Genomic DNA, 15,670 nt, shown 5'->3' with positions numbered 1-15,670 from the left:
TCAACTAGAAGCCCTTTGTCTCCAACTGCCATATCACCATGCCCAAGCAATCAAGTCTCCATCTATCGGATAGATTTGGCATCAATAACTAAATGTGTGAGGTTTTAATCTGATTCTCACTGCAATTTGTCTACAGTTCCCAATGGGCATAAAAGGTTAACCCAGATGACTAAGAACAGGCAGGTATCCTCAGGGTAAATGCTAGCTAGCTCCATAGAGCCCTACGGAATTACCATCTCTCATAATTTTTGGCCTCTGATTTTTCTATAGTCAAGTACAAGTATGTTTTTTAAAAGATGTTTTATATTTTAAACAACATTTAAGTGTATAATATGGGAAATGATTTGCTTGCATATTTAGGATGCTGCAACTGCCAGAAATGGAAATCAAAGTTTGGATAAGTTAATCATCTAATTTGTCTGGGGCCGATTTCCTTACATATGAATAAGTACACAAAATGTTTCAAGAAGAAACAAGAAAAATTTATTCTTACCATTTATGGGAAATTTATTATTTACTATTTCAATAAATGACTTCTACCAGTAAAGACATTCTTCATTATATGAAAAAGTTTTAATGAAAGCTGAAAATGCAGTTAACTTCTACCAGGAGAATATGCAAAAGAAACAAATTCTCAGATTACATGCTATTAAAATAGTGTTTGAAAACTGGGACATCTCAAAACTTCAGTATCTCCAGAGTTGTCAACTGAGAATGTTCCGAAGGTCCTAGTACTAGAAGTGACTAGTCACAGGTTCTCCCTTTCCCATCAGGACCCACCTTTAAGTAGGGGCCTCGTTTTCTAAATCTTTAGAGCTTCTTCAAGCAATGCTTTTCGCATTTTTTTTAATGATGTGACTCACATTTTCACACAAAATCTTAACAAGACTTGAGATTCAGGAGGGAAAACAAGTTAAAGGATACCTCCCTACTTCAAAAGCTTTTTCTCTCAATACCACCAGAATTCAAAAATCGTCCTCATGGTTTTAACATGAGGCCTGGCATATAGACGCATTCCAAAACTGTCTGTTAAATAAAGGTATGAATATTAAAAATAAAACACAAGGTAGATATATTACAAAAGGTTTCAAAATTCCCATCTGGGAAAAGGTTAGTGGAAAACTATAGTTCAAACAGAATTGTTAAGTGTGTAAGTGATTATCTAAAGATTACAATCCTTTCCAAATATTTTACATTCCATAGTTGTGTGTGCTCAGTCGCTCGGTCATGTCCAACTCTCTGACCCCATGGACAGTAGGCAGCCCACCAGGATCCTCTGTCCATGCAATTTCCAGGTAAGAACACTGGAATGGGTTGCCATTTTCTTCTCCAGGGAGGTACACAAAGTAACAATATTACTTAGGATGAGACCTCAATAATACAGAGATAAAGAACCAAGTTTCAACTCAAACAGAGAATTGAAATTCCGATTTCTCCACTTCTAGCCATGTGGCTTTATGCAAGTTACTTAATCTTTTCCAGTCTGTTTCTCATTTTAAAACCACAAAAACAATGAGACAGCCATAAGATTACTAAAGAGAATCATGTATTAAATGTATAACACAATTCTTAGCTTGATAGGCTGAGTTAAATGGCTTAAAAATCACTTTCACATGGTGGCTCTCTAGAAACTATCATTCCTAATGGCTTACCTACATCTTCAGTAGAGAAAGAATTTAATAGAAATGACAATTAATGTTTCTTCTTAGAGAAGGGTGAAAAAAATTAGAACACAAACTTCCACATTTATCACGAACATCATAAACGCCATGACTGAACCCAGCAACCCTGTAAACATGCCCAAGCTGTTATTAACACACAATTCTGATATTTAATCTAGCTCCAAAATAGACTCACAGGAGTTAATAATATTGATACCTCTTAACTCAGCAAGTGTAGAAAGAATATTTCTTCTGAACTAAAAAGAAACACGAACTATAAGTAGTACAGCATGGAAAGTTAAGAATATAGACATTTTTGAATATCATATAAAACTATAGTTTTCAAGGAGCACTGGCACAGTACGCTAACAATCTTCAAAGCCACTGCTGTTGGAATGAATAGAAATGGGTTTAAATTTCAACATAAAGGCTTGGGGATTAATTTCCTGAATATTGTTAAACATTCTATTAACAAGAGAGACTTGAATTTCTGCTTCATTAATGACCTTTAAAGTGAGAAAAAATTTTCATTTAGATCTAAGTGAGGTTCTCTTCCTTTATCTTCAAGTTCCAATAAGAATGCTGTGACACACTGATGTTATAATAGGAAGAATTTTATTCACAAAGTTATGGATTTAGAACATTCTCTGAATCAGATCTACTGACCACAACAATACAAATAATCCACCTCTGGAGGCATTTGGAAATGTGGAGAGGGGACACTCTGAAACAGTCATGATGACTCTGCAGGAGAGCAAAGGGGAAGAACCACACCAATGATAATTGCACTTGGGCCCCAGATGCTAAGTGAATGATAAATCATACGCCACACACAGTATAGCATACAATCTACTCATCTCTTCTACTCTCACCCCCAAAAATTATATAAGTGTTCCCCATTCCTCTCTCCTTTAAGAAAGTGAAGTCCGTCAAGCCTTTACTCTTCAAAGTACAGGGCTCAGTATGGAGACCAGAAGGGATATAATTTGTAGTCTACTGGAAGACAGCTTAGTGTACTACCGTTCTAGTCAGATGCTATTCTTTCCCCTCTTTTTTCATTATCATAATCAAGTATACTCTTTTCAAAGATCTATGCCCACAATTTTCTCTAACAGCATGGTAATTCATCTTTGCTCTAACAACAAACTTTCAGCTGGTACATATGAGAAAAGTCCATTGCTCCAGTAAGTATGGCAGAATAAAATTTTCAAGTATCCTTGGAATCTTGCCTCTATAGATGCGAGGAAGAAGATCCATATGCAACATTTTGTGTGTAGCAACATATGTGCATTTTAATAGGGATAAGGTTCAGTTTTCCTAAGATTTTCAAGAGTCTATGACCTTAAAACATTTTTTTAAAAAAAGAAAAAACTATTGAAATCATCCCCCAAATCTTGGATGATTCCTGTGCTCAAAAACCTGGTGGCTTCCCAAGTTAAAACATATGGTTTAAACTCTCTCAACATATTAGTCAAAGTCCTGTATAATGCAGCCATTATCTCAACTATCTGGAGTTTAAAACTGCTGTCAATTTCTTTTGATTCCAGCAAACTAGACACATGTTTTTCCTTCTCAAGGCTCTGCTCACAGTTTTCTCTTGAAACATTTTCCTATATCCTGAACCATCAAAATCCTAATCGTTCTTCAAGGTCTAGTTCAAATGCCACACCTATAGCAAAGACATGCCTTTCTACTCAGCGGAAATTAAGCCCCTTAGCAGCTGTGCTTTCACAGTATTTGTTACTTTTACTCAGCACTTGTCCCATCCACATGGATCTATGGTTTGTCTCTTAGTCGTATCCGACTCTTCAGAGACCCCGTGGACTGTAGCCCACCAGGTTCCTCGGCCCATGGGGTTTCCCAGGCAAGAATATTGGAATGAGTTACCACTTCTTTCTCCAGGGGGCCTTTCTGACCCAGGGATGGAGTGCCCATCTCCTGCATTGCAGGCACATTTTTCATCGCTGAGCCACTGGGGATTTATGTTTACAGTATTGTAACACTTTCCCTGCCCTGATAGAATGTAACTAAGGGGTAAAAGCTGTGTCCCATGCCTCACTGTGATCACCAGTAAGTGGCACGGTATCTTAGATAAAATAAGGGTAAACATCTATTAAATTAATCTGACTTGAAGGGAAATTTGACTATTAATAAACAACAATGAAAACAAAATAGAGCCAAATATCTGGAAAGGATATGGCAATCACATCCCCAAAACTTACAAAATGACCATTCTACTCCAATTATGTACAAATTCATACCCATAAATTCTTTCACACAAAAGAAAACGACAATTCAGTTACGGAAAGTCTGTATGAATAACAGCTTTAAAATAAAAAAATGTTTTCAAAAAAAGTATTCTTAAAACAGTTAAGTATTACACAATCACAGATTTTAATTAACTGTGATTATGATATGCTACTATCCTTGACCATAATCCATTTCTTAACGACCAGACTGTCTCTATTCTTGAGTAGAGCTCTACTCAAGTTTTCTAAGGGTTAAAATTAATTAATTTGCAACAGCTGATAACTACATTAAAGTGATTCAGGAATCATCAAATAACTATGTTCAGGTTAAATTAAATCCTAAAAATATAAAAAAACTATAAAAAGAACCAAGTCTGTGAAATTTTATACTTTATAATTATATAAAACCAAGTATACTAGACACCTATACATTTTTTTAGAAAACTAACAGCTCTGTCTCTCTTGATTTACTCTGTAAACTATTTTATACAAGTTCCTTAAAAGATAATTCAGGGGATAATAAGACTTAGCCAACTAAGAAAAAATACTTTGTACATGTACACCTAGCAATCTAGATCATCAGAGGAAAAAAACTATTTTCCCAGTCAAGAATGCTTGCCTAATTTTAGTAACTTCAAGGCTCCACACTATAGAGTTTTAGGCAAACGGGCAGGGGATAACACATGCTGCTGCTGCTGTTGCTAAGTCGCTTCAGTCGTGTCCGACTCTGTGCAACCCCATGGCAGCCCACCGGGCTCCGCCGTCCCTGGGATTCTCCAGGCAAGAATACTGGAGTGGGTTGCCATTTCCTTCTCCAGTGCATGAAAGGGAAAAGTGAAAGTGAAGTCACTCAGTCGTGTCCGACTCTTAGCGACCCCATGGACTGTGGCCTACCAGGCTCCTCCATCCATGGGATTTTCCAGGCAAGAGTACTGGAGTGGGGTGCCATGAGTGAAACAAAAACCTCTGGGTCAATTTTAAGTGCTAAATATTGCTTTTATTATGTAAAGCCTGTGAACTTCCTACTGGAAAGATTTGCTAATAATCAACATGTTCATGGGTTCATCAATTTTTCTAGCCTATACCTAAAGCCATATGCTGCTGATTATTCAAGAGTAAATACTAGAAACATTTTTTTATATGTCTGTTATACAGAGGCTCCTTATATGATATCAAGTTATTCAAAAGCAATTAGAAACTTTTGGTTTAAAAATATGAAAACACTTGTTAGCTGAGATACTGAAAAAAGTTGGAGAAGGAAATGGCAACCCACTCCAGTGTTCTTGCCTGGAGATTCCCAGGGACGGCGGAGCCTGGTGGGCTGCCATCTATGGGGTCGCACAGAGTCGGACACGACTGAGGTGACAGCAGTAGCAGCAGTAGCAGGACAAAAGCAGAAGCAGAAAGAGTACAAAAAGCAACTTAATGACAAATAAAAGGTCTCACAAATAACGAGCTATGTGACAACCAATACAGGTTTTAATAGAACAGACTGAGCTGTATCAAATTATTTATATTCTTTGCATACTCCTGTATATTTTATCTTTCTGTAAACAATTAATTAAATGGTGGGAAACAGCTCAAAGAATTTCAGAAGCAACATTATTTTAATCTGGCGTGTTATGACACCTAGAAATGAATGGCAGAATTTGTGGTCTTGGTTATAAACACCGTGATTTTAAAAGTTAATAATGGCCTTCTATTACATAAAGAGAGCTAACAAAAGAAAACACAAAGGCATGACACAATAGGAAGTACAGTATGGTAGACTGGTAATCAGGAAACTAAAATTCTAGCTCTGCGATTCTTAGTTACATAGGAACTATGTAACCTTTGGCAGAAGTTTTCTTCCCCTCTCTGAAATTCAGGCTCCTCATCTCATCTATAAATAAAGTGAGAGAGTGACTTTGAGTTCTCTTTTCTTTATGTGTGTGTGTGTATATCCACACATAAAACATCTAAATGTTAATGCTGGTTTAAAAGGAGAGTTAGAAAACATCAGACACTGAAAATTCAAAAATATTTAAGTTTCATATGAACAAATACACTGGAAAAAACAGGTATTCTGAAAGTTAAGGATAGGCAAACAAGGAGTAAAGAACAGTTAAGCGTGTTAATAAAACATACAACAGGAAACTAATTAACCTCCAGTTTGGGGCTCCAAAAATATTACAAATTTATGCTTGTTCTATTTTAAATGTTGATTATTAATTACTTCCTGGATGAACATTAGGAATATGACATAATATAAAATTAACACACAATTACCAATTGAAACTAAGCACACTTTACTCTGGAAAGACAAAATCAAATTATTTTTATAAAGAAGCAATTTTGTAACTTATAAAAGCATTCAAAGGCAGCATACAATCTGAAAGTATACAACTATAAAATAGCTAAATGTTGCACACTTATTTATTAATGCCAAACAATATTTCTACTTTTATTCTTTAAAACTGTCATGCAACTCACTTCAAATTTCTTTTTTAAGTTAAGTATAAAACTGAAGAGAGAGGAGGCCCTAGAGCTCAGAACTGCCAAACAACAAACTACTCACGTAGTAGAATTCTATATTCTGAGAAGGAAGTCCCTTATTGCTCAAACATTCCATGAGTAAATAACTTCTATCATAAAGCTCTAATTCATGCATCCGGAGAATAGGTGGGTTTTAAAAGAACTGTTCTTAAAGATTCTTTCTTAGAAAATATGAAAAATGGAGTAACTGTTCATTTGCCAAAGACAGTAATATAATTTTTTTCAATCCTAAACTGATTGTTATAGATTAATCTAGTTTACGGTGAAGCCTTACTCCTGAAATTACGAAGCACAAAATATCAATTAAGATTTTCAAATAGGCCATCAAATTTGTTTTTTAAAAAAATTTCTTACTGTAATGAAGACATCCCCTTTAACCATTCTTCCTTGGTAAAAAATCCCATGCTTTCAGCCTCCAATTTCCACGCTAAAACTAACATAATAATCTGGAAAGAACAGAACATAAAGGATAGGGGAGAAGTCAGCACAGAGATTATCACGTCTATATTTATCATGGAGAGCATTTTATACAACTATTTCCATCCTTCAACTATTAAAGAGTACAGTCTCTGGAATTATTAACTGTAAAGAAATTTAGATGGGCCAATTTCTTAAAAGCAAAAAAGTCTAACAGTTTCTGAAGGTAGAATCTCTCTTACTCTATTACAAAAGACATTTGTATCAAGAAAGATAATACATGCCCAAGTTAAATTCACTTAAAAAAACCTAAATGAAAATCTACAATATTCATGAAGAAACAAAATCTTCTTATAAAATTAAAATGTTCCAATTTTTAGCAATTTATGAATATGCTATACCCCACTTGCATTCCATTCTACTTAAAAATAAAACATACATTTTCAGGTTCAACACCAATGTCTTCACAAAATTTTTCCATTCCTTCTGGCCCTACAACTTCATCAGGACCTTCAAAGACAAAAATAATTTATATATTTTATTGTTATAACTTTGTATCAACATAAAACAGAAGCCACCGTGTTAAAGGAATTTATGAATATATAACATTTTTTTGTGAATAACTGACTTTGAATTTTGACATACTTTTGATAAAGTATGAATATTTGTTACAGATTAAATTTTTTTAACTTTGAAACCCTCTTTGAACACATTATAAAATATAATTAAGGACAGAAAAACAAACATTGATGACAATCACTAGGTTGTACACTCACTTGAATCTATCCTTAAAAATACATTTACTGAGAGCTTCCTCTGAAAGAAAATTTTTGACAATGCATCAGTGTAAAGAAGCACAAGAAGGTCTGAGCTGCTTATTCTACTAGAAGGTGCCAGCACCAACCCACAACTCAAGACAGTCAACAGAGGCGAGCATCTGTTTCTTACTAACACAGATGGTCATTCGTTAACCTTCTGAAATATATCCATATAAAATTTAATACTTTTAAGATACAACAATAATGATATAAGGAAACGGCTACATTGAGATTCCAGAATGAGATATTTTCCTAGTAAAGCATGAATATTATGTAATCTTAATGTAGAAATAAATGCTTAATCCCTCAATTAGTTATGTCTATCATTAGTTCAAAAATTAAGGACATTTTTCCTATTTTTTTCCCTCAGTAATACTAAACATAAGTCAGTACATCAGTTCTCCTATTTTTTATGTTATCTTTTGACTTGATAAGAGTAAAACAGATTTGTGACAACATGGATGAACCTCAAGGGCATTTTGCTAAGTGAAACAAGTCAGAGAAAGGGAAATATAACGTGAGCTCACTTGTAGAAGGAATCTACCGAAACCAGTCAAACACAGAGAAGTGATTGGTGGTTGCCAGAGGCAGGGGTGGGCAAAATAAGTGAAGGTGGTCAAAAGGTACAAACTTCCAACTTAGAAAGTCCTGAGGATGTAACACAGAGCAGGATGACTATACTGTTAACAATACTATTTTGTGTATTTGAAAGTAGCTAAGAGAGTAAATTCTTAAAAGTTCTTATCACAAGAAAACAAAATTTGTAGCCATGTGTAGTGACAGGTGGTAATCATTTTGTGATAAAAACATATCATTATGCTGTATACCTAAAATTAATATAATGATATACCTCAATTTAAAAGGTAAAATAAAATTTAAAACTAGATATGACAGAAATATGTTTACCACACCCGGTTTCTGAAAGAAAACACAGTCTTCAAATATTAAAGTAGCTAAGAGAAACTTGTTTTCCTTTCTTAAGGACTAAAAATACTCCAGCTTATATGTCAGACTAGACCAAGGCTGCTCAGGTGGCATTTTATATCACCATCATTAGTTCACAAGCACAACATGAAGCCAATGTTCTATGGTTTTTCTTAATAGAAAAATGTAACCACCCAGTATGGGACCAGTTAAGCTTTTATTGTCTCAGATGAGGTCCAGACTGCTAAAATGATGTTAACACATGATCTGAAACCAAATATTTTAAAAACTCTTTGGTCTAAATAAGTATTGTACTTTTTTATGCAGTGAAATGTTAAAAGGTTAAGGGGTGGTAATTATAGGAAACTTTCACTTCCTAATATACATTTGGAGGCTTTTTTATGAAAATGTGTTAATTATGTAATTTTAAAAGCACACATACATAATTAAGGTGTTAAAAAAAATAACCGAATGTGCATCCTTATATGTAGTTTGGATGAAAATAAAAACCAGATAAAAAAATTGAATGGAAGAAAACAAGGTTTTTTTCTTAAGTCATGATTGAAATATATTTTAAACTTTTCTAATGCAGCAAGAAAGCAAACTTGGCCTCCACACTGCCATCACTAGTAATTACAAGAGAAAGCTGAAGAGTCATATCAAGAAATATCAGTCACTGTCATAAAAACTAGCCTCTCTAGAAAATGGGAGACTACTGATTAAAATTTGATAAGAATCAAGTTAAATTGTATTATATAAAGATATATAAGATACATATAAGACCTTCTTGTAAATATCAAGTGACTTTCACAAAACAAACAACAACAATCTAAATCTAAAACAAAGTCTATACTAATGTTCTTTTCCCCAGATCACACAACATCAATTATACTTCTTCAAACAAACTCTTCCAATAAAACTACTTCCAGGGTAAAACCTCTGGAGTAGAATTTAACTATTTCAGGCACTAAATGGGTTTCTACTCAACTTAAGAAGCTATGAAAATGATTTAGTTCACTCTACCAGCTGGTTACTGTACTAGGACTAAGCAATTATATCCCCCTTTTTTTGATTCTTTATAAGACTTGAAAATGCCTTTTCACTTCCTACACCTTTCTTCAACAACAGGCCTCATATATACCTGAATCCCTGCCAGTGCAAGTATCACTCAAAATGAGAGGTCTTATGAAAGGGAAAAACTGTCAGGCTTTTCACACATCACTTATGACCTACAATATCTTATTAACAAGATTTGTGGTAAAACATTTTGTTGCTGTTGTTTCGCTCAATCGTGTCGGACTCTTTTGGGACCCCATGGACTGCAGCCCGCTGGGCTTCTCTGTTCATGGGATTTTCCAGGCAATAATACTGGAGTGGGTTGACATTTCCTCCTCCAGGAAACGTTTTTAAAATTTAAAAGAAAAAAATCAATTTTCTGATGGTTTAATAACCATATGCTGCTGCTGCTGCTAAGTCGCTTCAGTCGTGTCCGACTCTGTGCGACCCCATAGACGGCAGCCCACCAGGCTCCGCCGTCCCTGGGATTCTCCAGGCAAGAATACTGGAGTGGGTTGCCATTTCCTTTTCCAGTGCGTGAAAGGGAAAAGTGAAAGTGAAGTCGCTCAGTCGTGTCCGACCCTTAGCGACCCCATGGACTGAAGCCTGCCAGGCTCCTCCGTCCATGGGATTCTCCAGGCAAAAGAGTACTGGAGTGGGGTGCCATTGCCTTCTCCGTAATAACCATATAGTTCCCAGCTATATCTGCAGGGTCTAAAACAATGCCAGCCAGAGCAAATGCTCAGAGGGAAAAAAAAAATCTGCTCAAAGCATGACACAGCACCTTAAACATAAGCTACATAGGAGCTACACTGTTAATTTTTTGGAACAGTATTGCAAAAACATACAACCAGTAAATCTGAGGCTGCAATACTATTACTCTTTTAATAATAGCTCACATTTACTGGGTTCTAACTACATACCAGGTACAGTACTAAGTGTTTTCTTTACATGTTTTATCTCAGAAGGCACAATTATTGTCCATTTTAAACAAGGACATCTCAGTTACTCCATCTGACAAACAACTAGCACCTCCTCACTGTTTAGGTCTCTGACTGAAGCAATCTCCAGAGAGGCCTTCCCTACTCACCTTATTTGAAAGTCCATTGCAACTTTCTACTTTCCATCCCTGCATCACACCACATTACTTTTATAATCCTCCACAATCTGTAATTATCTTGCTTATTTACTGTGTCTTCCCCACTAGAAGGCAAGTCCCCCAAGGGCAGGGATCTTGTCTGACTTGTTCACCACTATATTCCCAGCCCTTAGCACAGTGCCTGACACATGGATACAAGTGCTCCATAAATATGCATCATTCGATGAACGACAGAAAGCAAGTTAACCTCAAGTATACTTACTAATATTTTTTTGGAAAAGGAAAACTGGCTGCCGCGTACAAATTTTAAAACAAGATAGTAGCAGTTAAGCATAGGCTACATGGTCAGAATGATCGGGGTTTGAATCCAGGCTCTTGTCATTGTATGACCTTGGGCAAATTACTTGATCTAAGCCTGTTTCTCATCTATAAAACAAGAATAACACCACCTACTTAGCAGAATGGTCACAGGAAAAAATTAGATAATAAAGAATAAAGATAGCAATTAGTTAGCTGGCTATTAAAAAATGTTGGCATAGAAAGTAAATGGCTAACTAAATCTAATCCTACGATACCCAGGAAAGTCCCTATGAGAAATAAAACAATCGAGCATGAAAGAAAAAAAAAAAAAAAAGACTAATTAATTTTATGTATCTAGTACCCTTTATAGGTGAAATAAGATGACCAGCCTTTGATTCTATATCTTACCATGCATACCAGTAAAACTAGCATTTTGAATACTAGGTCAACATTTCAAATGGAGGTCAAAAGAAAATGAATTCCCTCTATTTAATTTGGGTTAGTGGCTGTCTTGGGATGCCAGTAATAGCAGCTTTTCTGGTCTAGAAAGAATCTGTTCTGTTACTAAACAATTTTTAAATTATATTGTTGAGATTGCTCAGAGGAATCTGAAACAGTGAAGCTACTGTCCCTCAAAATAGTCTTTTTTTCCATACATAACCTGAAACTAAATCTTAAGTTCAAAGTTCCTTTGAGATCTAAGCCTTATTATCACTAAATATAAGACAATACTGCATATACAGTGTTTTATTCTAAACAGACACTCTGAGGATGATAGATAAAAGGGGGAAAAAAACCCCAAAAAAACCCAAGCAGGAAGGCAGGTAAAAGAAGGAAACAGTTGGGGGTGGAGGACAGATTTAAAATCAATAATTCCAAAAAGAACTAACTCATTCTAATGGTTCTATGGGAAAAAATGTATAAAATTTAATATGAATTAATCTCCCCTTTAACTGCTATGAAGAAGTTAATAATACATGGAAAACAAGTTTCTTTTTCATATACTTAACTCTGGCCTCATCCCAGGCTTTGACTTTTACCTCTGAACTACAGTCTCATCCTAGACCTAGAGTTTTTTCATTCATCACCTACAGGATTTAGTGCAGGTTAAACTAGCTTCTTCAAGAAATTTTCACTGACACTTTCAAGGTTGGGTTTATACACTCCCTCCTATGAACTCTCACAGTGCATCTTCCTAATATATTAATAGCATATAGAATACTATACTAACATCAGTCTGCTTACTTTCTTATTATTGCATCTCCAGTGGAAGTGACTGGCTAAGTAAATAACTGTATTAAAGGGTAAAACTGTCATGGAATGATATATGAGTTTTAAATCTTTTACTATGTCTTCCCAAAAGTTTCACCAAAAAAAGTTTCAGAAAATACAAGCTTATGGTTCAGAAAAACTTCAAAAAAAACTGAAAAGAAAAATAAGAACCATATAAAGTATAAAATGTTTTCCAGAATACCAACTCTACTGTAGCCAATGGAAAAAAACCAATAATGAATCCATTTACAAATTTTACTAACAGTAAATGAGTTTCACTCTACCCACTAAACATATACTGAAGTACATATTTAAGAAAATATCAGCCTGAAAGGGCACCAGATTTTTAGCCTAACCATAATCCTCAATCTTGACCCTGATCTCAGCAGACAGCACTAACACACAGCAGGCCTGCAATAAATATTTGTTAAATGAATGAACCAAAAAAAAAAAAAAGTTTTAAAGCATGTGACTGATATCTTCTTATATTAATTTCATTACCTGCATACTCATAAAACCAAGCCAGGCACTTCTTGCTTGAAAAATGTTCCTCTCCACTTATTAGTCTAGCAGGGGGTTGGGATCTGCAATAGCTTAGAAAACACACAAATGCCTAAGAATTTTATCAAGTCTCAACTTTTAGTGAAAAGCTAAGTTCAATATGAACTACTTCAATTCAAACCAAAGTTTTTTTTTTTTAACAGTTGGTGTTATAGGGAAAAACTGGAATTGTTAAATATATGCAATTTGAAACAGTAATCTATACATAAAAATTTCTGGCTAACAAAGCCCAAATGCTACTTTGCTCACTATCAAATACCAAAAATATCACTAAAATTATTGCTCCCAGATTTCAAAAGACCACACAGAAGTTCAACCTAATGGTCTCAATGCAGCACGGGTAGTTGGAAAAATATAAATCTTTACAGTGATTCTGCTGATTTGCATAGAAATTCTATATGTGTATAATTTGAAAATGAACCTTACAAAGTATATTTTGATACACAGTGAATTAATATTTCAGAATATTATATATTAGGAGTTGTTTGTTTACCATCTACCAAGCTTAAACAAACATTTTAAAGATAAAAGATAATATAGGACTTAGAGGTATAATTAGATTCCACAGATTAAAAAGAAAAAAAAAAAAACTCTAATAGATCATACCAGTTCAAATAATTGGGCCAAAGCAGTTTAATCCCAGGATCTATCTTTTTCATAAAATAATTAAAATTTAGAAAGTTCGTAAGTGGCCTCTAAGATTTAATAAACAGAGAAACTTTTCTCAAGGAGCTCAGTTGTACTACCACAGTGACAGGAACGCTATAACTTCTGTAACTATGTAATAGTTTCTGAAAACTGTAATATAAAATAAGGGTGCCAAATTAAAATTTTAAGTTGATAGAGCAAAGTATCACCTGAGTGCTAAGAATACTAACAGCTCAGCCATTTTAATGTGCTTAATTTAAATAATTTTAACACGTTATACATTTAAGATGGCTACAAGTTAAAAGTAAAAGAAATCTAATTTGCATGCTTCATACAACTATGAGCTAGTGGAGCATATGTCAAATTCTAGTATGAGTTATTAAGAGGTATAAGTAAACAGCAGTATCTTTCACAGTAATAGTCAAACACCCTCGGGCTCTTCCGCCAATCACAGTAATAAGAGGAAAAATCCAACCAATTACAAAAAAAGATGAAGCAGACTAAAGAGGTCACCTACCTTACATTTTAAGCAGATTTCTCTTTAAGGAGAGCTCTACCATTATCTCCTCTTAATAATGCTGGCTACTTTAAATGGTAGCATCTGAAGTTCTTACATTAAGTGCCAACCAGTAGGACAGTCAAGACATCCAATAAGGAGATTTTAAAAACGCACTTCTCACACGTAAATTGCAATGATTTTTTGCAGCATACAGTGTTGCTGTAATGCCTTAATGACAAGCTACAACGGAACCAGAGAGCTACACAACTACAACCCTGCCTTGCCTTCTTTTTCTCCAAGAAGATGCAGAGTACAATAGCTCTCAAATTATTAATATTTATGTTGAGAGCTAACAGCATCCTGATGGCTAAACAACAAAACGCATGCAGGGCCTTTTCAACTTTGCACATAGCGACTTGGCTATGGAGGCACTATAGCCAGGCACTTAATTTGGCAGGTGGAGGCACCGGGTTTCCAGAAAATGGGGCTCCCGCTGGGACGGTCCGGGTTAGATCACTCCAGATACTAAATCTGGAGGCCAATTCCAGCACGAGGAGCTTCTCTTTCTATGACTCCCAAAGCAGCAGTCAGGACGAAATTCCTCGCGCTCTCCTTTCTTCACACTCTACAGAGAAATTCTAGAAGCGACCCCTGCACGGATCTGTACACTGCCAGGTCTGGAGTGAGGAAGGGGGAGGCTTAGGAAACGGGGGGTACTCGTCTCCCCCATCCTCCCCGCACGCAGACTCGGACGAGAAGCGACTCTCGGAGTCCCTCGGCGGCGCCTGAGCACACAACTCCACACGAGGTGGAGCCCGGCACAGACTCACGCGGTCCGGCGCCTGCCACCCCGGTTTATCAGAGGGGGCTCGCCTCTCCCCGGCCCGAGGCCCGGCCGGCCGCGTCCTCTGCTGGTCCTGCAGCAAAAAGAAAAGACTGAAGGGCAGGGGGCGGCGGTACCTGGAGATTTTACACTTTTTGAGGCCTCCGTCTTCCGCCGCTGCCGCTGCCACCCCAGGAGATTTTCTCTTCTTCTTTACCGGCATCTTCCGCCCTCCCCGGCGGGGCGGGCAGGCGAGCCGGGGAAGGGGGTCGCTGCCCGCTGAGGACTCCTCAGGGCTGGCTCCCGCTTCCCAGAGACAGCAGCGAGCGAAGGAGCAGAGTCGCCAGCCCGCCCCCGAGCGGCGCAGCCCGGCTGCCGCTCGCCCCCAGGGCCCCTGCCCGTCCTTCTCAGCGCAAGGCCGCGGGGGCTCCCCGCCTGCAGGCACTTCGGCGGATCACACCGGCGAGAGAAGGCGGACGGCACGGGACCGCGGCCAGTCACACACTCGGACAGCCAGAGGTGCAGCCTGACCCGGATGCGGATCGCCCGAGGCCGGAAATGACGCCAGCTCAGAGACGGACGCCGGGAGGGGCGTGGCTCCGGGAGGGGCGTGGCTCCGGGGGGCCCGGGCTCCTTTCGACCTGACGGGGTTAGTCTGTGAGGTCGCCTCCAGTGGAGAAGTTGGCGGTTGCTGACCCGTTGACCGCCTTTAGTTGTCAAAGCTATCCCTACTTTTCTCACGAAGCTGCCATCCTGCCTTAATGCTGATGGTAATCCCCGCAAAAATGTCTTAGGAAACCACTAATAC

General features: G+C 37.1%; 1 protein-coding gene across 3 annotated transcripts in view; it reads right to left on the bottom strand.

Moving 5' to 3' along the window:
• Positions 1 to 15,406, bottom strand: part of DCUN1D5 (defective in cullin neddylation 1 domain containing 5) — a 28,505-nt gene extending 13,099 nt beyond the window's left edge. The window contains exons 1-4 of one of the 3 annotated variants that reach the window (XM_081541774.1): positions 15,000 to 15,406; positions 12,833 to 12,924; positions 7,302 to 7,372; positions 6,800 to 6,891 (exon numbers count right to left, since the gene is read on the bottom strand). In XM_081541774.1, the coding sequence (XP_081397900.1) occupies positions 6,800 to 6,891; positions 7,302 to 7,372; positions 12,833 to 12,924; positions 15,000 to 15,085 (341 nt within the window). In that variant the 5' untranslated portion in view covers positions 15,086 to 15,406. The remainder of the gene's footprint in view (positions 1 to 6,799; positions 6,892 to 7,301; positions 7,373 to 12,832; positions 12,925 to 14,999) is intronic. The other 2 variants (XM_081541775.1, XM_081541776.1) reach the window with 2 other exon arrangements.
• Positions 15,407 to 15,670: the final 264 nt, after the last annotated feature.

The sequence above is a fragment of the Giraffa tippelskirchi genome, chromosome 11 (genome assembly GCF_054371585.1).
Source record: "Giraffa tippelskirchi isolate mGirTip1 chromosome 11, T2T-mGirTip1v1.2.pri, whole genome shotgun sequence".
NCBI lineage: Eukaryota > Metazoa > Chordata > Mammalia > Artiodactyla > Giraffidae > Giraffa > Giraffa tippelskirchi.
Note: the sequence above shows the minus strand (reverse complement) of the source record. Positions and strands in the feature narration are given on the sequence as shown.